A 23386-nucleotide genomic window follows, 5' to 3' on the forward strand; every position below is an offset into this window, starting at 1 on the left:
CCGTGATAACTACATGTGAGCGATACAACCATCAGTAATCAACTGTGTGCATGCCACTACTACCGGCTTGTTTATCTAGGCCCTGTTTGCCTCTCGCCGTGGGAGAACAACTGAATGTGCACCCTGCACCACAATGTACATTTCGTTTTTCATTCATTTCGTGATGGCTGCCCTCATCCTCAGAACCGGAGTGCTTCATCATACACGAAGTGCCTGATTGTCTACCCCTCCTTTTTTCAACCCGATCAAAAGCCAGCCCGTGAGAAAAGCCAGCCCCAGCAAAGGCCCACTCAAAAGGACCCTGTCTTAGCATGTCTAAGCATGGAGAGGCATAAAACCTCCAACTCAGTCACATGTCTGTACTCACCGAAGAACTCAAAATCATACTGCGACTGGTAAGTCGCCAAGAGGTAGTTCACTCTCTTACACCCCTGTTCTTCACTATGCCTTTAATGCCTTGCACTCATGTTCTTTACCCTGCTTATCAACAAACCTTGCTTTCACTCACTGTTGACATTTCGCCATGTATATCAATTATACTCAGATGCTTCCTCTACAAGTTGCTAAACTGAATTAAATGTTTTTACCACCTGGCCCTGAACACAAAACGCCTCCATTTGATCCCTCCCACATAATTCGTCCTGTATACTGACCTTTGTAGCCCCCCCGCAACATGAGGTGAGGCCATGCAAGTATACGTAACCTACCCACTTTGACTTGTTTGTTGATGTATGCAGCCACCTGTAAAATGAGGTGCGGCTGCGCCAGCATATGAAACCTTACCTGCTCTGACTTTTGTATGCTCCCGGGTGTAGCCCCCTCAACATGAGAAGAGGCCACGCCAGTATATGTAACCTACCCATCTTGACTTGTTTGCTAATGTATGCAGCCACCTATGCCATGAGGGGTGGCTCGCCAGTACATGTAACATTATCTATTCTTAACCTGTATACTGCTTCTAGCATCAAAAGAAGCCTGCTAGCTTGTGTACACTCTCAAAATGAAATTATACTATGTAGCCCGCATAATCAATGTATGTCAAATGTGCTAGAAACTATGTAACCAAACTCCTTAGGCAAAAACCGCCCAGATGCCGCAGGGTTAGGTGCGCTATACAATTATAAAAATAAATAAATAAATGAGCACCCAAGTTATTTCTGTGGTGCAAATGTCATTTGCCTGCTTCAGGAGACTAGTGGACAGCAAGGGGAGATGAGCGATTTATTTTCAAGCTCGTTTAATCGTTCAGGGAAATAAAGCATTCTCTGGTCAAGCTTCACATCTGTATGCCAGTATTGTCCAAGAGAGTACATATATGTTGTGGTTTACAGATGTGTACCTATGAGTGTTGCGACAATGGAGAAAAGAGCCCTCTGTGCGTATGTGCAGTGCAGAAGCATGTCATGCTTGAATCACCATCACAGACACATTTCTAATATAACAATCCCTGAACATTCGTATGTTCCTAAAATACTTTTTGCTTTTATACTTTTGCTTTCGCTTCTTTGCTCAAAGTCCCTTCTGCAGGTACCACCCAGTTGAACTTTTTCAGTTCATTTATGAGATCGACCTGGGGTGAGGTTCCACCCCTCAACCAAGCCCACGCCATGCTGACCACCTCCCCCCACATGAAGGGGGATTCCAGGGTAAATGATGTCAATTTCCAGCAGTGCATGCAATCAAATGAGCACATGTGTGCATTTGGAAATGTACCATAATGCAGTCCTACATTGCTGATTCACAAAGACTTTACCGTAATTAACAATTCGTTAGTTGTCACAATACTGCCAGGAAACATGCCATACTGCAGGGGAATTACATCTTACCCATGAATTGTGGTGTTCACTTTATAGATCTGACGTAACAACTTACCTCCGGTTAAATGTCTAAGGAATTGAGGGAGTATATGCGGAAACTGAGCCTTTTTGTGCTGACCAGCAGATCTGTGTAGTCTTGGACAAAGGACAACTAATCGGTTAAAATATTCATTTTGCCACAATACAATTTACCAACAACTACTTGAAGATGTGTCAGTACCTTGAGGTTTATTTTATATTAAAAAATAAAACTGACAATAAAAATAAATCATCAACATAATTCTGAAAAAAATGATATTCCAATAAAAAGACATGCTAGAATGTAATGCCAAAATATGATGACAAGAATGTTTTACTGTTGCATGATGCTAGCAGTTGGCAGTGGAAAGGGAACACAGACTTCCAACACACAAAAAAAGAAAGTTGTTAGAGGCAAAATGGGGTGAATGAGCGGGAGTTAAAAGGCTGCAGAAACGCTGCTGGCGACACAGTATGAAGCAGTATGAAAATAGACCTGTTACACCCGAAAACGAGAACAGATCAATATTTACATTTAGAGAAAGGTCATTGGTGGAATGTATACACGATGACACTGAGCTATCTTTGTGTAGCCGGATGTTTTCGTTTGCTCTTATTTCCCAGATCTGAGGTGTTGAACTAGTGGCTAACGCAAGACACAAACTGAACGGGCACACACAATTATTAGTCACTGTAAAGCTAACAGTGTTGTTGTTAACGCTGAAGGCAAGGCAGTCAAAAGGGCTTCAACAATGACACGCTTTGAAACATACTGTAATGCCTTGATCACACTTCCAAGAAAGCTCACGGCCCCAATCTTGTAATGTTTAAATTAATATTGCTGAATCAGCTTCGTGCTTCTTAAAGAGGTCTTGCTAGGGATGGCTTTTCCCTCTGCAGCAGTATATTGAGTGCCCCTCGTGACAGGCATCTGCCCCATGATACCTGCCCCCAATGCCTCATGGCTTCTGTTATAGCATCCTTCATTTTTAGAAGAGAGAATTACTGTGCACGTTGAGGTGAGAGGTGTTGAATGCTGCCTTCATGTTCAAAGCATGTATGTTTTGCCTAGACATCAATGCTCACAGATTATTTTTGGGAATTGTGGTCGCTTTAGTACAATTTTTGAAAAATACAGTAACTCCATGGCCACAAAAGTGTCCAAAATGCTTATATGTGATTTTACCGAAGTAAAATTCAAAGTGGTAAGTTTTACCGAGGTAAAAAATACCGAAAAATTACTGATTATTTATATACAACCCTCCTGTTTTCCTACTCTTTTAACCCCATGCCCACCCATTTTATCCCATTACCTTATATATATTTATTTCAAAGGTTCAGTTTTTTTTACTTCACTCTGAATTTCTTTCGGTAAAATGACTGGATACCATTCAAAGTGTATTGTTCTTGTTAAGTATTCGGCCTGAGCACTGGCAAATGAGGGCAGCGTACAGAGGAATTTTCAACATCTCCGCTATGTACTAGGAGCAGAGCAGCCCAATTATTGAGTGAGGGGCTTATGCAGGATGCAGAAGTGTATGGTGCATGCTTTGAAACAGCCCCTGAGGAGAAAGCATAATCTCGTATAATAATGCCTCTGTCCACCACTGACTGGTATCACTCATTCCATAGAGTGGGATTAAGCCGATTTGAGCTCCTTTTCAATCCACTTTTGATGGGCCCTCTGACCTTATTGATGGAGCAATGCATGTACCCTGATAATGTCATTTTTGACGTGGTGGACTATGCTGTTTAAAGGTGGTAAAACCGATGCACTAGAGAAGGATAACCCAGACACCAGTCCAACATTAGTCAAATATTGGTTTGCACCAGAATGGACAAGAGGCACTTTTAATAGAGATAGAAAAGCAAGCTTTGGAAGGTAAGCCGATGGGTCCCTGGAATTGTCTTTAAAAGATGGGTGAGACTGCCTTATTGTTAGACATTGAAAACCTGATGGAGTGTCATCAAGTGGCCCATGTGAAGAGGTGGAGCCTTTCCTCCAGTGGAGGTACATGGCTGCTCTGCTGTTGGTATTTGAAGCACATGAAGGTGAAGGTGGGCCTTTCCCACAATTCCTGCGAGGGGGGGCCCTTAAAATACTCAGTGTAGTGAGTGACTGAGTTCCTGCATCTGACATCCGAACTACACACGAATTGCTGCTCTTTGTTGCAGTTGTATCCCGTATATCTGATACACAGTGTCATGCCAAGTGTCAAACATTGGAGAGATCATGCCTTTACAGTGTAAGGCTCACCATATATCGGGGAGTTCAGCAATGCATTGCAACACAGAGCACCAAGAATTTGCTCCAAAAGGTGTTTGACTGTCACAGACTCGTTGGTCAATTCAAGTTGTGCTAGAAACCAAGCTTACGGCCACCAGCCATACCATGACGAGCTCAACAGATGACTATCTTCCGTTTGTCCGTGGATTATTAAAGGACTGACTTAACTGAATGTGACAATTAAAAGGTGGCCGTTTGTTTTATCAACTCAGTGTCATGCAATGTGGGTTGAAAAAGGCACTTGGAACTTTACACAGATTGGTTAACAGTGCTTTCAAAGACAAACTATATGTTGTTACCTCAATGAAATTGGGGTGTTAAGTGACCTCATGGAGCACATATAAACCATTTGCAGGAGTTGTTGCAAGCACTTCAGAGAGCCAAACTGACCATGACAGAACTGTAAAGGCAGAATGCAAATCGTTGAACCAATGGGAAAGAGACTGCAAAGAAAATTTGGATATGTGCGGCAGTTCAGTTGAAGAGCTGCTACAAAAGCCTACAAAAAAAAAAAACTTGATGAACTTGATTGGATTCTAACTCTAGAGAAAGCTCTCACCTATAAACTGACAGCACATTTACCACCTACAGCACGTAAACTAAACGTTATTCAGCCCTTTCTAAAAAGACATCCTACCAAAAATATAAGATCTACTCTACTAAGGGCACGTCTAAACCTTTAACATCGAACGAGATATTGAAGATTAGAGGGGCTTCGACCACTAATAACTGCTGTTTCTGTGAATAACCTTCAGAACTTCAATCAATTTGCCACCTGCTGCTATCTTGCCCTGGATCTCACCGCTTTCGAACACCCTGCTTGTCCCATCATTTGGCTAAAGCACACGTTGCCCGAAGAAGCCCTATGGTGGTCGCGTCTGATAGGAGGCGAAAGGACTTCCTGGGCCATCACTGCGGTAACATTTTTAGACCAAATCTTTGGCAGCTTACCGCAAAAGCCCCCAGAACAATCTGCTTGATGGAACTAGGTGGACAACAGAAGATAGTATAAATTGCTCCGCTGAAATCTTAAACTCAAACTTTTACGATAATTTCCTCTCTTCTTTTTTTCTTTTCCTTCCGTGTTGAAAGCTTGTAAAAATCGCTTCGGCAATTACAAACTCGTAAATAAAAAAAATAAAAAAATAGCAGATTGCTATCTTTGTACTATAATTTGTATGCAGGGATTTGTTGAGGGCAGGGGGAGAAGAAGCCAATCCAGATCAAAGTGCGTGCAGTGTTTGACCAGGAAACACTCATAATCAAGACCCACATAAGAGACTTTGCTGGGCTCATGGGTATTGAAAGAGTATAATGGTCAGTTACAGGCCTGTTGTGGTGCTGCTGACTGCTGTGACTATTGTAAACAAACTACAGATAAAGGAAGTTTGGATTGAAAAATGTCAGCATCCAGGTCAGACTCTACAATATGCCCTGTGACGCCCTTCAGTGCTATATGTGTTGGTCTTCAACCAACCATTCTCAACCCAGATGGGCATAGCCAATGTGCAGATTCGCACAGTCTTATCACACACAACACGTTGAGAAATACAGGGACTACCTAGTATCATTAATCAACTCGCAGCTCAAACACAGCGACCTGCAATGGACAGCTGTCAAGAAAGTGCAGTCTAATGTGTTGCCCTTACTGCCAATTTAGACCTTACCCGACTGTGGTTTCCTGCAAGATACAAATGGATTATAAACCTGAAATACATATGCAGCTATGGAAAACTCAGACGTCATGAGTATTCCTTCAAGTAATTCAGTTTATTAAAAGAAGGTTTTTCGTACATAAGTAGAAAGAAACCCATAGAGGCAGAGGCGTCCTAACCATCAGACCCAGAGAAATCTTCAAGTCAGCACATAGTCGTGAGTTGAAGGTTAATTGGCAGTGAAATCATTCATGTCTGAGGTGGCAAGAATGCAATCCAGACCATGGCCCTCATTATGTCTGTGCTGGTCCCTAACAATGGTGCTGGTCTGTGGGCGGGTGCCGTCCAGCCCACCAGGGTCTGGCCTGGCGGGTAGAAAGGTACCCGCACGCAAAGATTTATGAAGCACCGGCACCGTTATTAGCGCTGCCCGTGCTTCCGTGGTACCCATTCCCATTGAGTCCGATGGGACACAAATGGGAATGGGGACTTACAATTACTGGCGCCTAACTTTCCGGAGCGCTGGGGTTGTAATCCTCAGGTGTTTCCGGCAAGCCAGACGTTGGTAAATATTGGAAGTCCGGCAGCAACCTGCCGGTTTTACCAACACAGTTACCGCAGACTTGTAATGAGGCCCCCTGTGACTTAAACAGCTAATAGTCTACATTTTAAAAGGTGTGGATAACTTAATGAGACTCCCACTTCTATTATAAAAACAAATGCATTACGTATATAAACACTCGTGCTGTACATGACCATGCTGTTGATATTAGGGAGTGTAAGCTATGTTGATTTAATACATGGCCTCTAATGACTGAGCTCTACCTGCAGCGAGTCTGATATGTGTGAGTGCAAAGGTGGCGGGTGTATTAGAGACGTGCTACCATTAATGGAGACTTACATTCGTGGAAAAACTCTTGTTGCGGAACTACACATGTTGGTAAAGATTATATCTGTATGTCTACATTTTCACATGCGTACATGTGTATATTCTTTGTCAAATGCCATCGTGAATGTTGTTAATTTTTCCCCTCAACATGTGTACTGTTTCTTTGTGAAATGTATAGTGAGTAGTTTATGTCGGAATTACATGAACCACAGTACAGGTAATGTTTACCATAGACATTCCACCTCAAGTGAATAGTGATATGTGTGCAATCAAAGTGCAGGGCCTGAGATGAAGGCGGGGAGGCCCAGCAGCCGTTCAGAGGTTCTGAGCCATTCTAAAATAGATATGGGTAGTTTTAAAAGGACCAGCTTGTTTCCTGCTTCCCTTGCAGGTTTTGTGTTGGCTGATAAGGCGGGAGTACACATTACTGGCTCATCAATGTATGGTTCTGGGGGAGTTTTGGAATGTTTTTGACATATTTGGAGAATTTGGGAGTGTCTTGGAGGACATTCGTTGCTAATGTTATGATTGTAGACTAGAAGCTGCCAGGGAAAAGTGTGTTGCACTAAAAAGCATTTTTCCTCAGGTCGTTGGGCGAGAGCACATCATGTAACCTTCTGTCAGCAGGGCATGGTGAGGGCATGGGAGAGCTGTGGGGCAAGTGATTGGATGAACAGGCTCAAGAGGTGGAAGTGGGAACAAGTAGGGTTTTAAGCAGGTGTTTTCCCAGCAGGGTCAGTGGATGTGGTCCTCCCCAAAAGTGGTGAGGGAGAGGCAGAGAGCAACATTGAGAGGGGTGCCTTTTAGCTGATAGCTCTTTGCAATGTTGTTCTTATGGGGAAGGTATTCAGACATAAATCCTCTTTTTGTGTTTCTTGATCCCAGTTTTCCCGCCTGTCTGTCTGGTTGTGGTCTTTATGCTTCCTCTTTAATCTTCTCTTTTTACCCGTAGTCGCTTTGTAAGCAACACAGTTTAACTTGTACATACCATGTCCTATTCTGTCACCCACAGTATACAAATCAAAAATAACTTTTCTTTCACATTTCCTCTGTTTGTAGAGATACCGTTGCTTGTGAACTTGAAATGTATGTATTGTTTGTGTGTTTCAATAACACTTTCCGGTTTTGTGAGTGTTGGAAGAATTTATTTGTATATCTTTGTCAAATGTTTCTGTTTTTCACATCCATTAGGAACCTAGGCATAGTTGTCTTTTGGACATTTAGATCTTAGGTAATATGTCTTTTTTATTTGGAAGGATTGTGTGATGTCACATGCCACAGATGCAGCTATTGCACCCCATCCAGCCGAGGCAATTGTGGCCACAATGTACTGTCATATGACATTTCAGCTTGTCTTTTTCTAGCAAGAAACTTCCTTCACCCCCTGACTCTAGATCAGCCAAACCATCTCCCTGAACTCGCATGTCTTCCCCAGTACATCCTGATCAAGAGGCATCATCGACTAGTGGGGCCACTTTTCCACCACTAGCTGTGGATATAGATTTCCAGGTGTGGTACAATATGTGCAGGGCAGGATACACAGAGTGATGAGGAATGCGGACAGATGTGTGAGCAAGATGATACGCTAGTGGAGAAGCTATGGAGAAGCACATTCTCCTTTGCCACCCTATTTGAATTCCATTGAGCCTGCATTGCAGTTTGCAGCTAATTATAAGAAATTGCAAGGGAGCAGGTGGCACACCTGTACAGTGGGCAGTGGTTTAAGTGGGTGGAGAGTTTCTGGGCCATGCTTACATTCTCATCCATTGTTGAGTACTGACATATGAAGCATGTCACCACACGATGGAGACCACAGGCAAAACACTGCACCTGCATGCTTTCAGCTATCATCATGGCATCTTTGTCAGTACACCTATTGTCAGTTGCCACAAAACCTGCATGTAAACTCATGAGGGGTGAGCCAATGCACCACAACCTTCTTTTCATTCCCCCAGAAACCTTCTCCCTGTGGAACCTGTTGTCAAACCCTTCTATACACATAGTGGCATGTCAGTGAATGACATTGGGTAGTGACAATCATGAGCTATGCACAATTAAAAGTTGTCCCCTAACTGTAAATGCTGGGAAGTCACCCACAATACTCCACACAGGTCAGTGTATCTACAGGAAAGAAAAATGATCTGCCTTTACTACCTCACTAATATTTTACATTGACCGCGTACACAAGCATCAACTTGTATAAACGCAGCACTGAATACACATTCTAGACACAAATATACAATTATTTCCAATATAAACATTTAAATGATCACTATTTGTATGCATCACATTTCAGATAAAGTACACAACATTTTGAAGGAAATACTTCATATATTATTTGCTTAATTTTCTCTGACACCATCGACACGTATTGTCATTAGAGACAAACATTGGATTCACATATAACCTTCTAATTCTAGAGCTGATCCTACTCTATTGGGAATTGTTGATTTTTAGTCTGGATATAGGTACAGGAATACTCGGTATGGTATGTCAGGCTAAATTTAATACAGGTTTGGGTTTAGGATAGAAGCTTTCGTTTTGGACAGCACACTATCCGTTTTCTGTTAGTCTGTGAATCACATTGTACAACTTGTCACAAATCCAAACATAAATTGCCCCGGTGAAAGCACTTTGATTAATGGACATTTTGGTTACTCCAAGAGAATAATGTGCTCTGTGCAATCATGCAGTCTAGGGAATTCGAGTTTAGTATACATGTCCACAAAGTTGCCTGTGCAAGCCAAGTCCACATTTAGTGGCATGGCTTCAAAATAATTTCCTTTAAAAGGCTGCCAATTGCTATCTGGGATTTCACTAATTCTTGAAACATATATCTAAATGCACAGTGGTTGTTGTACTCAATTTCGGTTTGTTTTCAAAGCTGAGTGTAGGCCAAAATATGAACCGCTCCAGGCATCTCTGCCAAGTTAGCTCTACTTTCAGTCTGCCTCCTGCTTCTGGAATCCTTCTGAATCAGTCTGGTTCTCTTTTGGAGAATAATTCTGCATTGAGTGTCCCTTTGTAAAAGGGCTTATGAGAGATTACCATTAGCTACATCCATCTAACACCTCTCCTGTCAGACTAGCTCCATTACTCAGTTGATTTCCCAAGAACTCTCGCAGCCTCCTGTGTGTTTGGGCTTTCATGCTTAATACAGTCCACCTATGCAGCCTCGTCTGATGCGGCAAGTTCTCCCTGGACAGGGCCTATGATAGTGTCTCTTCAGATAGTGACACTCTAAATGATCCTCCCGTTTACTGGGATTGGTGAAATGTATTTTGACATGTAACAATGGAAGGGATTTGCTATTACCGTCCAGATGTATGACCAAATTGGAATGACAGCTTTCACTTTATAATATCTTGTATAAATTCGGGCTTGCAAGAAAATCCTGTAGATACTCTGATCATCCTTGCACAATTTGAGACAAAACCAACTTTGTGCATCTTTTCTAGCACCTAATAATTCCCTTGCCTTGTGTATCCCGATTGTCTGCAATGCACCACCTTCAACAGTGTCCTACCAGCTGCCACAGTAGACTAGTATCCCTCTCCTAAAGTGTTATAACATGGTTCTTCTACCTAAGCAGCCAACCTTGGTGTCATAATCCCCGACACCTCTAGAGTAAATGGATTGCACTACCTCGACATGGGTACAGCCATTCACCAATACTTGATACATTCCACATGGATTTAAACATTAGATGGACTATCATTAAGGACGATACCTCCTGCATAATACACAAGATCATTAAGGTCATAATGATGATATACATCAAAACAAACTTTCCATCTTTCGATCCTTCAAGTTGTAGTGTCACTTGGATATGATTTGTCTTGCTTCTTCCATTTTTTAATGAATATGGCAGTGGATAATTTGCAAATGTTCTCCACTTAGCAATATGTTTTATTTATTTATTTAAAAATACTACCCTACAACCCAGTTAGCTACGACAGTAGTGATAGACACTAGTCTTTACGGTTTGTACTAGCTGGCAGGATTGGCAAAAGTTGGTTTGGGCTTATTTCATTTTGCACTATATACTATTAAGCAAAGTCACTTTGATTGCATTCCTAGTCTGTTTCCCATTTCTTTTGAAACTACCCAGTGTCATGGAAAATGTATTTTTTTTTTGTTTAAAGTATAAACATCTACTCCCTTTTTAACCTACACTACCATGATTACGCTGTGGCAGCCAGCAACAGATCAGTGCTTTTTGAATAAAGAAATGCCTATATTTGCAACCATTGGCACAGTGATCTCTCTTTTGCCTATTTGCAGTACATTTTTAGCAAATATTGTGAAGCCCTGCAGTGCCCACCTGCATGGTTCTATGTAGTGCTATTTTGTTCGTGGTTTTATATATAAGAACAATATACATCATGTGAAAGGAGTGATATATGCGTTATCTATCAAACAAAGGGTTCACAGTCAAGCAGTGCATCTGTACACCATTGGTAATGAAGGGCACACATAACTTCTGGTGGCAATTTCCCTGGCAGTAATTTGGTAAGCTGACAATCAGTAAAGGGAAGATTCTCAAAGTAGTTACTGGTAGAGATTCTGACATGCAATTGACTTACTGCTGGATAAGACATTGAAATTCGCAAATACTTTAAAAAGAGTGAGCCTCATTCCGAGTAGGGCGCAAAGGGATACTGGGCACCGTTAAGGACATTGGTGCCGGTAATCTCTTTGCGCCCTACTACGACTTCCCTTAGCGAGTCCCTTCCTTAACGCCTGGCTTTACCAGGCGTTAAGGACGGGACCCGCTAAGGGAAATCAGAGCTAATAACAGTACCGCAAATTGCGGTACCGTTATTAGCCACTTTCCCCTTCCCATTCAGCCCTATGGGGGCTGAAATGGGAATGGGGAATGGTTTGGTGAATGGGGACTTACCAGTCCCACCAAGGTCGGACTAGACCGGTAAGTCCCCATCTCACCAAACCGGACACGGTACCGGTATGGGAGGTAGTCATGGCGCAAATAGCGCCATGACTACCTCCATACTCGGAATAAGGCCCAGTACCTCTGACGTACTCCTAGAACTTGAAGAGTGAGTCAGAGCGATTGCCGGAAACTTCATTGTGAACAGAATTCACCCACTAGTTACAGTTACTGCTGGCAGCATCCTTGTGAAGCACTCCTCAAACGCTGAGAATAAATGAAGCATTTACCATTGTGTTTTGTTATTATTTTATTCCCACCTAAGCATACCCTTGAAGTAAAGACATGTGACCTATGTCTTTGATTGGAATGATCGCATCAGCACTATAACACTGTGTCATTCTTTTTTGGCAGGGATATGGTGGTTACATTGCATCAATGATCCTAAAATCAAACGAGCGGATTTTCAAATGTGGAGCTCTGGTCGCCCCAATTACGGATATGAAATTCTATGGTAAGTGACTTTTGCTCGGGCACAATGTGTATGCAGAACATTGAGCTGCAACCGGTTTGAAGGGAATTCAAGATGCATTCATATCTCATGCATAAGTGAAATTAAGAACAGCAGTGATATGTAATTATCAATACAAAAAAAAGTGTTTCATTCATGTACATAACACAGATCTTAATCCCACGTCTAGCATATTTAGCTCTTGAGGAAATACATGTTAAAATATTCAACAGAAAAGGCACTATGACTGTCCTGATTGCACGTGTGTTCTATAAATTCCAAGTTCAATAGAAACAAGCCTACATTCCATCTGTTCATTACTTTTTTAGGAATCGAGTTTTTTGTTATTGTACATAACAGGCTTTAAATGTTACATTTAGCATTTTGGGTTTTGCAATTACTAGAAATAATCGCTACACACAAATCAAATGTGTTGTTCGGCGACTCATTTCATATATGCACAAAAAGCCTTTCACCTGCAGCAAATAATTTCCTCCCCTGAGTTGAAAATGTTTTAGCAGAATATTCTCTGCTAGGCTAAGTGGGAACCTGTCCCAAATGACGCGCATGCTTGTCTTTACTTCAAATATATCCACCATCATATCATCATCTGTTAATATGTCAGTGAGTAATGCCCATCAATTTCAATTCTAACTGAGCTAAATGCACCACCAACGTTGTCTCGTCCCCTGTCTGGCCCTGTGGAATTACCATCATGCAGCACTCCAGGAGTGCTCCCTGGAGCAGTGGTCACTCTTCCAGGCCTGCTAGGGTTACTCAGTGAGAATTGTGAGCCAGTAACACCTACTGGGCTTAATTTCAACAAATGCACAAGACATTTAAAAATGGCTGCTCCACTGCTGACGATTGCAGCAGCCTACATCGACCCTCCTGTGTTCCCACCTCCGCTTGCTTTCAATTGGAGGATGGATCCTCTTATCCAGCATATCCCTGGGAGCTGGCAGGCAACCCTGGCCCCCTCCAAAGGCCCTGTCTCAAGGCTGGGGATCTCTTCCCCTGTCTGGCCCTGTCCAGGCCTGGCCGACCTGGCTGCCTCCCATTCTCCTTCACCAACTTCAGCTCCTGTCCACTGAGCCACTCGATACTTACCAGCTGCAATGACTATCACAACTGCTTTACTGTTCAGCCACACGACACTGGGGCCCATGGGTAAGACTCCCTTTGCGTACAACCACCAGTGACCTCTTCAAATACCTACACATCCGAAGTAGCCCCCAAACCATGGGTGTGGCTTTTCTGGACCATGACAAAGACATGCTACTACCCTGCTATTCCTCTTATGTATGCTCGGGCCCACTATCCCGTGCAACTATACTTTAATTTCTAAGTGTCCACCATACTTGCCTGTACCTACCTAAGCTGAACCTACACTGCACATTTAATACTCAGTGCTGCTCTTATTTATCTGACCCGATCCCCCTGCTGACTTAGCCCCCCTCCTTGCTGGATGAGACTTTCCCTGTTTGCGCCTGGCTATCCTCATCATGTCACTGCTCCCCTTCGCTCGCTAGATCCCACCCGCCTACTATGCTCAATCAGAACCCAGCGGACGGATTATATTGTCTAAAACTCGTATATTGCCTAACACTCGCATTCACCAATGTTTATTCTATACATGTACTTTACTGTAACTGCCTGCAGCAAATTAGCGAGGTAGACACTATTTACACTGATCGCTGCGCTGCTGGTGCAAACCACCTCCTTCGCAATTATCTGTAGCCATGCTTCTGCTTACAGTGCACACTTGGCTTGATCATGCACACCCTACCTACCTTAACTTGAACCCAGTTTCTATTGCCTATTGTATGAGAGCTTTGTTCGTATATGCACTAGTTGTAAGCACCTAAACATTCACTGCCCCACGCATGCAACTCCACATTTTACCTGTGCTTATCTCTCCAGCCCTGTACTGTGGATGTTCTGCCTGTATCACCATATCTCATCTGACCTCGATCCCTTACCTGCATGGCTACTCTACTGCCTCAACACCAAAAGTATTGATTATAACTCCTAATCTTATGTAACTTTGACCTCTCAGACTATATTGCAGTTGTATTGCTCGCAACACCCGATTACTCTCACGTATGTTGACTATATGCCTAGATGGACTCTCTTTGCAGCATCAGGTGAGGCAGTACCGGAATGTGCTTTCACATGTATGCTGACAATTTTGCCTACCTGCACACCTGAGGTAGCCCCCCGCATCATGGAGTGAGGGTTTACTGGAATGTGCACTCGGTATCTACCGTATGATGTAACTCCTGTGCTTGGTCCTACAAATGTGGACTGTTCCACTGCATTTGTACCATAACCATGTAACTAGCGCCTAGATGCCTCACGGTTTTGAGCCGTGCTATAAATGTAAACATAAATAAATAAATAAATACATAAATAAATAAATACAATGAACCCTTTTATGGAAATACATTATACTGCCATATTTTGATCCTGAAAAAAAAAAACATAGCATGGTGGATAATTTAGCCCAAGTGCCACATATCATGCATAAATACTTCGAAAACAATCAGTCTCTCCTCTATCCCACCTCTCTCCCTCTCTCTCTCCATGTCATTCTCACTATCTCTATCTCTCTCTGTTTCTGTCTCTCCCTCTTTCTCTCTCTTTCCATCGCTCTCTTTCTCTCTCTCCCTTTTTCTCTATCATTCTCTTTTACCGGGTACCTTATAGCAATCCTGTGGTTATGGCTACGTTTGACTTCACATAGAAATTAAACGTTTTGAGTGTCTCACAAATGTGTCAAAAGACACATCTGCATAAATCTGTTCAAACAAATTGTTGATCCAACTCAATCTGTTTTTAGAAAGTTTCATGCTGGTTATTCAAGCTGGAGTTATAGATGGGTCCCACACTGTCAGTTTTTCGATTAATTTTCCTGCGGGGCAGACCGGTAGCCAGAACTGCATCCAGGATTTGCATAAACATTCCTGAGGAGAAGGAATCTGCACATTTTGCAAATGTGGTGCAAATCTGTCTAGCGAATTCAAAAAAGGCAAGATTGAATAGGTGATATTTGGATTTGGCCAGAAAATGTGGGGACAAGTTTAAAGAAAATGGTCCGCCTGATTGCATATTTTGGGTTTGGGCCTGTGAATATTCTTCTTCTGGGTGTTCCTTCCAGAGACCAGGTTACACACCTACTAAGGTGCAACCAGATAGACTGGTTGAAAAACAGTCAATATGATAAGTTGTGGGATTCATTTTATTTTTATTTAGCCAATGTTGTGGTTTAGGAACTTTCTGTGGGGTACATCGGGCCCTGTTTATCAAAACATTTAAAAGGGGCATACCTCTCTGGCCCACCGCTGGCAAAAGGCAAGTTTGAGTAGGTGCCAGAGAGGTGCAATCTGCTTCTCAACTGCACAACACAGGTTTTTTTACAGATTTTGCAGACTCAGTAGCTTGCCTGCCAAAGCACACATGTGATTCTAATGGTAAACCAGCTTGTCCACAGGCAAGAACCCTGGTCTCAGAAATGGATGTGATCCAACGTGGGCCTGGACCGATTTCATAGAAAAATTGGCATAACCCAGACCTATGAAATGGATCTGGCAGATACTACTTACCTAGAGCACCCACTTAGGCCATTGTGATTGATGCACAGACCTACAATGGGGGACAGTTTCTAAAGGGCATAGCCCCAGTGGCATAGCCTGGTGTGCCCCACAACATGGATGAAGGCCTTGTCCTGGGCAAAGGGACCACTGGTTATGTCTCAAGGTCATGTACAGTGCTCTATGTTGGGTGTCTTGGAGGAGACTGGTCATGGCCAAAGGCTATGTCCAGGTCAAATACTCGCCAAGGGCCATTGTCCAACAAACTACAGTGGAAATAAAATAGCTAAAGGGCCTGGCTGCAAGCAAGGTCCAATGGCTGATTTGCATGGCTTCACAGACCTGCAATGGGGCTAAAGTTGCCAATGGGTCTTGCCATAGGCCTAGGGCACACAAGCAGGCTTGGTGGTGCCTGTGGCATGGACCTGAAATTGCAGGAAAGTGTCCACTGGTCTTAATTACGGGCCAAGCAGAGTGTCTACTTTGAGAGGCTTGGTTCCTGGAGCACGGCCAAGTCCATGTCCTGGCAAAGTAGCTTGTTTATGTTGCTTGGAATGTGGCATTGCCAAAGTGGATTAATTAGTCACTGGACCTAGCCACAGGCCATGTGCAGTAGCTACTTTGGTATTCTATATGCGGGAAATCTGAAATGGAAATTGCATTGATCGAAAACATAAAAGAGAAAGCATGCTGCCTGGCGTGCCAAGGAAAGATAATCCATAATAAATATGGGGCATATTCCCTCCAACCAGTCATTGCTTTCTACACTCAGAAAGCAATGGCAATTCTAACTTATGGAGCAGAAACTATGCTCAATGCGGCCAAAGATATTTGGACTACGCTAGAAGGGCTGATATGGCGAAAAATCTTCGATCTATCCTCTTCTTTTCCAGCTCCGCAAATTCGCAATGAGTTAGGCCTCCAATCATTGGAAGCGATGAAAAATTGGAAGACTTTGACGCTATACAGGAAGCTCTGTGTAAAAGACAAGATCCCTCCAATGATTGAGCTACTCTGTAATCATCCACAAGCTACTAAAGCAATGGCCCTTGATCATTGGAAATTGCATTGTAACAACTTATTAGAGACTGAAGAGATCCAACTGGAGATGTTAATAGATTGGCCTCAAAAAGCGAAAATAAAGCACCAAAGAAATGATTGGCTTAGAAAAATCGAAACCAACTCCAAGTACACATTGTCATTGACTTACAACATTGACGCCAGATCAATACACTAACTTCCTCAATATCTGCAACAATTTCCGGACCACAAGATCAGAGACAAATTCCTGAGATAACGGCTCAACCTTCTGCCAACACGCCAACGCTTGGGAATGGCTAAACAAATCCCTGAAGAACTTTCTTTCTGTCGATTCTACGAAGATCATACGCAAATTGAAACCCTACAACATATCATAATGGAGTGCACGGTATTGCAGAATCAAAGAGACTTGTTTAGAGATAGGTGATTACTACAAACCTCTTCACTAGACCCAGTAGAATGATGGGCAACAATTTGGAGCGTAAATGACAAGAACTTTACCCCACAAACATACGATTCTGGGAATCGCTCAATACAGAACTCCAAAAATAGCCTGCCATGTGGCTAGACTGAAAAAAAGGAATTATTTAGACATTCATATGAGCAATGGAACAATATGTTCACAAATATTTAGTATTGAGTTTTCTCTTTTCCTTCATTTTCTCTTTTCCTCTTCCCTTTCCGCCTCCAAATGCTCTTTTCTGTGAAAGTTTTAAAGAAAATTATAAAATTCTGTTAGAGTGGAAACGTTTCTTGGCAAACTAAAACATTCAATAAAAAAAATAAAAAAAATATGTGGCCTACCCTGGGCAAAGTGGTGAATAGTCAATGGACCATGCACATTAGTAAATTGGCAATTGGTCCTGACCCAGTAGCATCTTTGGATGGCTTGGCCTAGCCACGGGAAAATTGGCCAAGGGTTGCAGGCCAGGCCCAGTGACTCCTGGAAGTGGCTACACCGAACCTGGAGATTACCTGAAATCTATGTACTAAGCATATTGACTTTTTTTGGGTATGTTGGCAGTGCCTGTTCATGCCCTATCACTCACAGACCTAATGTTTCATTTAGCCATGCCCTGGGCATCCTATTCTCTGAGAGTGGCAATGGGCCATGAACAGTGGCTACTCCCCATTCTGAAATAACCAATGGCCACAATAACAGGGGCATGGACTTTGGCCTCACCTTTTGTCCCATGAAGTGACCAAATGTAGCAGTGTAGCGTGGCCTGCAGCCATAACCAATGGTTACTTTCGACCTATTGTGTGTCAATGGCTCATTGCCTTGCCTGAGGCCCCCCTAAGACAAACTATTGCATGTCCCTGGCCAACAGCCACATTGCCTGGTGCAAGACCTTAACCCAAAACTGTGTTTCATCTCTCTCTATCTATAAAAGGGACATTTGTGGATATGCATATGTGTCTTTTCGAAATGTTCTGCATACTTCCCAATATGCTACAAACCTGAAATGTAAAACATAAAACATTCCTTATGTGGATTTTTCTTTTTTAAATGTTTGGCAATGGTTACCCCTGCCATATGACTATTTGTGCCACAGTTAGGCCGTAGTTCTACATGCATTGCTCCTAAAATTCAGCAGTGCATGAAAACTTCTGCAGTTCATTGTTTCACCCTATCAGCATTCTAGCTGACATTAGGGGCACTCACATTTGAAGTCAAGCAATTGATACAATACAGTGCTTTTGTAGTAATTCATGTAACTGGAAACGGTGCATGTCTCTTTTAAATAGCGTCTGCAATGACGTTTTCCATTGCATCATGGCAAATCTCTCATAATTTCAGAAACTTCATTTCCCATGGAAGTTAATTAATGTGTGCCATCTCAACAGTATAAAGCTTCTATGCTTCAGCCATGCATACACGGGTGCAGCACTTCAAGCTTACATCCTCCAGCCCTACATGTACCATAATGTTGCTGCACAATCCCAGTGCTCCAACTCAAAGTAGCTGGGACCGATTTACGGGATTCATGCTTTTCTCATGATCGGCTTTATGTGGTGGCTAGCTCCAGAGTTGGAAACAAAGACAATTTGTTTACACTAGCTCTTACAGGAAAGACTATCAATATTGTCTACAAAGAAGCATTGGTTTACTTCATTAAATATACTTCATACTAGGATGGTAGTAGGAATTACCGTGAGAAGCACAGGTACACCAGCTAATATATAATAACTTCATCCAAAGTGCTCTCCAATTGCAAAACAAACAGTACATATTTTTTGAAAAAGTAGAGAATAAACACCAGATAAATACAGACCAAGCTGTGAAGAGTCCAAAACTAAAGTCAGACACAAGGCAGACATTGTTGGGGTTTTGGGAAACAAAAGGTTTGGGAAAATACTTCTCTGATCCTGCACTAAGAGGAATTGCCCTGCTTAACAACAAAACTAATGATCTTTCTGCATCAGAAAGCCAAAGCAAATCTATCTAGTCTCCTAAATTCTATTCTGACCCAAAGGGAATTGTCTTTAACCTTTAATGGTTTGAAAAAAGTGTTCATAAAGGAAAATTACTTAAGTGAACCTTTCTTCAAGGATGAAGTTCTTGACTCCAGAGGGTAGTTCCCTTCCCCTGGATTCCTCTTTACTCCTTAAGGGGTTTTCACAATCAACTGTTCTTTTGGGCTTCTTTTGGCCACGTTTAATACTTGCACAAAAACTGATTGATTTCACAATCTTGGTTTCTTTCAAAAACAGTTATTTCTTAGTTTAACACAATCGTCTACACTTGCCTGGTATTCTTCCTGCCAGAAATGTCTTTTTCACACTTAAAATTGCCTGGTGCACTGTCCTGCTAGGACTTCTGCTTTCCACACTTGAAATTGCCTGGTATACTCTCGTGCAAGGACTTCTAAGTATTTGAGTCTTCTGCCCATTCCAAATGCTGCTTATGAATGATATTGGATAATGTATCTTCTTGATATATTATCTTTGTTCTGTTTCTTTGATATTGGGACTGTGTACATTTACCACTCAGAAAATGGTTTTTTTTTGGCTTAAATACCCATTTATCAGTATGCCCAAAATTCTGCTTTCTCTCAGGTAAGTAACTTTCACGTTGGCATGTTTGCCAATGTGCCCAAGTAACCCTGTTTGTCTCAGGAGGACTCACCGGTTTCTGTAGGCATTGGTTACTTCCCTCACAAGCGGCCAATTAAGGATTCTCTCCTGCTTCTCCCTCATGATCTGCTTTCCTTCGTTCTGCAGTCCTCAGATGTTTCCACCTGACACACCTTCTGTTCTCTTGGCTCCGGTCAGCGGAGGACTGCTTTTCATTTTATGCAAATGCCCTGACTTTCTTCGCCAGCTATAGGTGTTCTCAGTGCATCCCACGGCTCAGCAATTCCTCTCCCTCCAGTGGCAGGTCGCTTGGCTCCACCACACCGGTTATGGCTTCACGTTTCTCCTCTCTGTGCTGGGAGATGCACTGCTCTCTCTCTCCTGTCACTACAGCAGGTGCCCTCTATTCTCAATTTGGGCTGCTTACATTTCCCAGGCACAGGTGTGTGTGGGGGAACACTAGAATGCTTAGTAAGTTTGTAGTATTTCCCATTCCACATTGCTCAATCTCTCCTCTTCTGTATTTCAGTACTTTGTGAACTCTGAGAATAGAAGTCCAATGATTGTCTTATAGATTTTGGGTGAGCATTAAAACGTTTTGAAGTCCTTTTTGATGAACTGATAAGTGGAATTGAAAAAAGGTAATTCTACCAGAATAATAAGGTTGGTTCCAAGATCTAATCAAAGGGGTTTCCCTGGTCTTCATGGGAAGGTTTTTCACAAGGGAAAATGGCGTATACCATGTCCCACCCGATGGAGCCATAACATCTCCTGGGGGGTGTCTGCTCCAATGTGTTCCTCCCTCATTTGCCGCCCCAAGGCGGTCAGGATAAGATAATGGCTGCCATCCCCTGGCCACAAGGGAGGAGTTTTTCACAAGGGGAATCAGAGATGACTCAATTGGTTTCATCACAAAGCACAAAAAAGAGGGATTTTATATTGTGCTTCATGTTGGAGTTCAGCCACTAAGCATGCCACCGGGTTCGGAATCTACGCTGCTCTGTGTTGCCTTGCTTGCAAAACAAGTGTTTTGCCCCTGAGCTATCCTACCATTCCAAGAAAGCCACAATTACATTCTGTGATCAAATATGAGGCTGTAAAAATAGATGATGGTGCATATTTTTTAGTTGATTTTTTAGCAAAAAGAGAGATGGAGAAGAACATATTTCAAGCAGTCCCCTGGGCTCCAAGTTGCAGCCACTGCAAACAAATACAATGAGCTGGAGGAGCAGGAGAAACTTGGAAAGAAAACAACAGCATTTTTAAATACAACTGTGTTGTATTTCTGTCTGCAGCAGCTTTCACTTGGAGTCTCTTGGGCTCCCCTGGGTGAAAGCCGCTGCAGACAGAACTACAATGCGGTTGTTTTTCTAAATGCTGCAGTATTTCTGACTATGCCGGATTTCACATGGAGTCTCCTAGGCTCCCCCGGGTTGGGGGAGCCTAGGAGACTCCAAGCGAAAGTCGCTCCAGTCAGAAATACGACGTTGTTGTATTTGTGATTGCCGTGGTTTTCCAACCAAGGCAATCACAAATACAACAACTTTGTATTTATAATTGCAGCGCCTTTGCTTTTTGCCTTCATTTTACATTTTCTGTGCTTCCCTGGGCTTGGAGAGCACCGAAAACATACAATTAAATTGAAGGCAGCCTCCTCAGCTCATGTTGAGCTATGCTCTGCCGGCAGTAAGCAAAAGCTCCCAGTAGGGGGCTTTTGCTGCTTGCTTAGTGCCGACAGGGCGGAGCTTAACATGAGCTGAGGAGGCTGACTGAAATGGCAAAATGGATGCTCCATTGTAAACTCTTTGAGCCTCGTTTTCTCAGAACATTCTTTATCATTATTTTTAATGCATGTTTTTGATTACTGCCCATCTTTTGGGACAATAATATTTTTGAGAGAACTACTCCTTTAAGAGGAAAGCCAAGCAGTTCATCACAGCCTGTGAGTCGAAGGTGAACCAATAAGAACCGGGCTATGATGAATGCAAGTCGCAAAGTGGAAAAGTTCAAATAACTGTACAATTGTAAAGGGGAGACCAGCTGCAAAGGGGGCCGGCACCACGTGGGTGCTGCACTGAGAAACTCTGTTCGATCCCCCTCTGAGTGAAACTACAGATAACAGAAGGCCTTGGGAGAGCCAGCAAGATAGGTCAAATTGGTCATACAGGAGGTCATGCGAAACCGTGCAATGTCGAAAGTTTTTGACCTAAGAATTGAGAGCAAGGGAAGTGTATCCCACAAACATTGAAAGCAAATGTGAATGTGAAATTGGCAAGAGTGAACCCGGAAGAGGGATGCAGACGAAGAGGGGGCAAAGTCAAAGTCCCAAGAAACAGTGTGTTGACACTGTTGATTGACAAAGATGAACCCAGCCGAGGCATGTCCACTGGAACTGTTTCAAAGGACATTGAGATTTGAGAAGAGTCAGAGCCTGAACGAGGGAGATCCAGGGGTGAAGCTATCACCCAAAATTCACTGTTTAAAAAGACATTAATATTTGTGCCTCAAGGTAAAACCAGTGTGAACCCGGTGGAGGGAGGCTGAAAGTAAAGAGGGGTCAGCACCCAGAAGAGGAGTACCAAGGGGGTGAAGAATCCTCACCATAAGTATAACCAGGAAACAAACTTTAATTTTGTTGAAGTAACTTTTGTTTTGTTATTTGAATTAGTCAGGCCCTCGAAGGCATGAATCATTCAAGTGGAACACGACTTGGCCATCGAAGGTCCTGATAACTGCTAGTGGAACTGTCGTCTCATGTTCGGGAAGCTCGAGAGTGTACTGTGCTCCAAGATCTCACCTTACCCTGTGATCGAAACATGGGGCAGGGAGACCCAAGCTACTGCATCCTGACATATTATTTTTGAACATATATTTATTTTCTCAAAACTATCTCACATCCTTTTTGTATTAGTTGAAAGGTTTGGCAATAAGTTTCTTAGCATAGGCCCTTTTTATTTGACACACGCCACCAGGACTGCCTTATTTTCATTTGATGGTTGTCATTTGCTCCCATCTTAGATTTAGGTTTAGATTAGGTGTTTTCCAACCTGCATACCGTTTAATAAACATCCTTGAACTGTGATCACTTGTGTCTGTCTTTACTATTGTCACAATGAGTTCCGTACACTACCCGCCCCCTCCTGGAACTCCCCGCTCCCTCTCCCCTGCATTTGCATGATCTGAATGACACAAGGCCTAGAAAGATTGTTGCTTTGTCTTCCTTCTGTTGCCCCCTCTTTGTCTTGTCGCGCCTAGAATCACTTGTGTACATGTCTGTTATAAATGACATTTATCTTATCAGATCATATCATATGTGCACTCTAGGTGCCATGGTTCCCTTTTTCACACTACAAGGCATATGGTGGCCTTCACACCCTATAGGGTATTTATTAGCCTTCTAGTTCCTTACATGTACTCTAATGTGTATGGTGTTCTTCTCATCTTGTTTGCAAAGGAGTATATTCAACTTCACCCTGATAATAAATGTTTACTTTGTCAGGATGTTCCACAAAGTTTTGGTTCTTACCTCCAGTAACTGTAAGCTCCTCCTAACCTCTCTGTCCATGCTCCCATCTGAAGATTCTTCTCTTAAGCCTTGTCTTGGCT

The 23386-nt window shown here is 42.7% G+C and overlaps 1 protein-coding gene across 2 annotated transcripts in view; it reads left to right on the forward strand.

Moving 5' to 3' along the window:
- DPP10 (dipeptidyl peptidase like 10) overlaps positions 1-23386 on the forward strand; it is a 1813461-nt gene that overhangs the window by 1737300 nt on the left and 52775 nt on the right. For both annotated transcript variants that reach the window (XM_069616586.1, XM_069616587.1), the window contains one exon: positions 11972-12071. In XM_069616586.1, the coding sequence (XP_069472687.1) occupies positions 11972-12071 (100 nt within the window). The remainder of the gene's footprint in view (positions 1-11971; positions 12072-23386) is intronic.

Source organism: Ambystoma mexicanum, chromosome 9, assembly GCF_040938575.1.
Source record: "Ambystoma mexicanum isolate Mex_15411 chromosome 9, UKY_AmexF1_1, whole genome shotgun sequence".
Classification (NCBI taxonomy): domain Eukaryota; kingdom Metazoa; phylum Chordata; class Amphibia; order Caudata; family Ambystomatidae; genus Ambystoma; species Ambystoma mexicanum.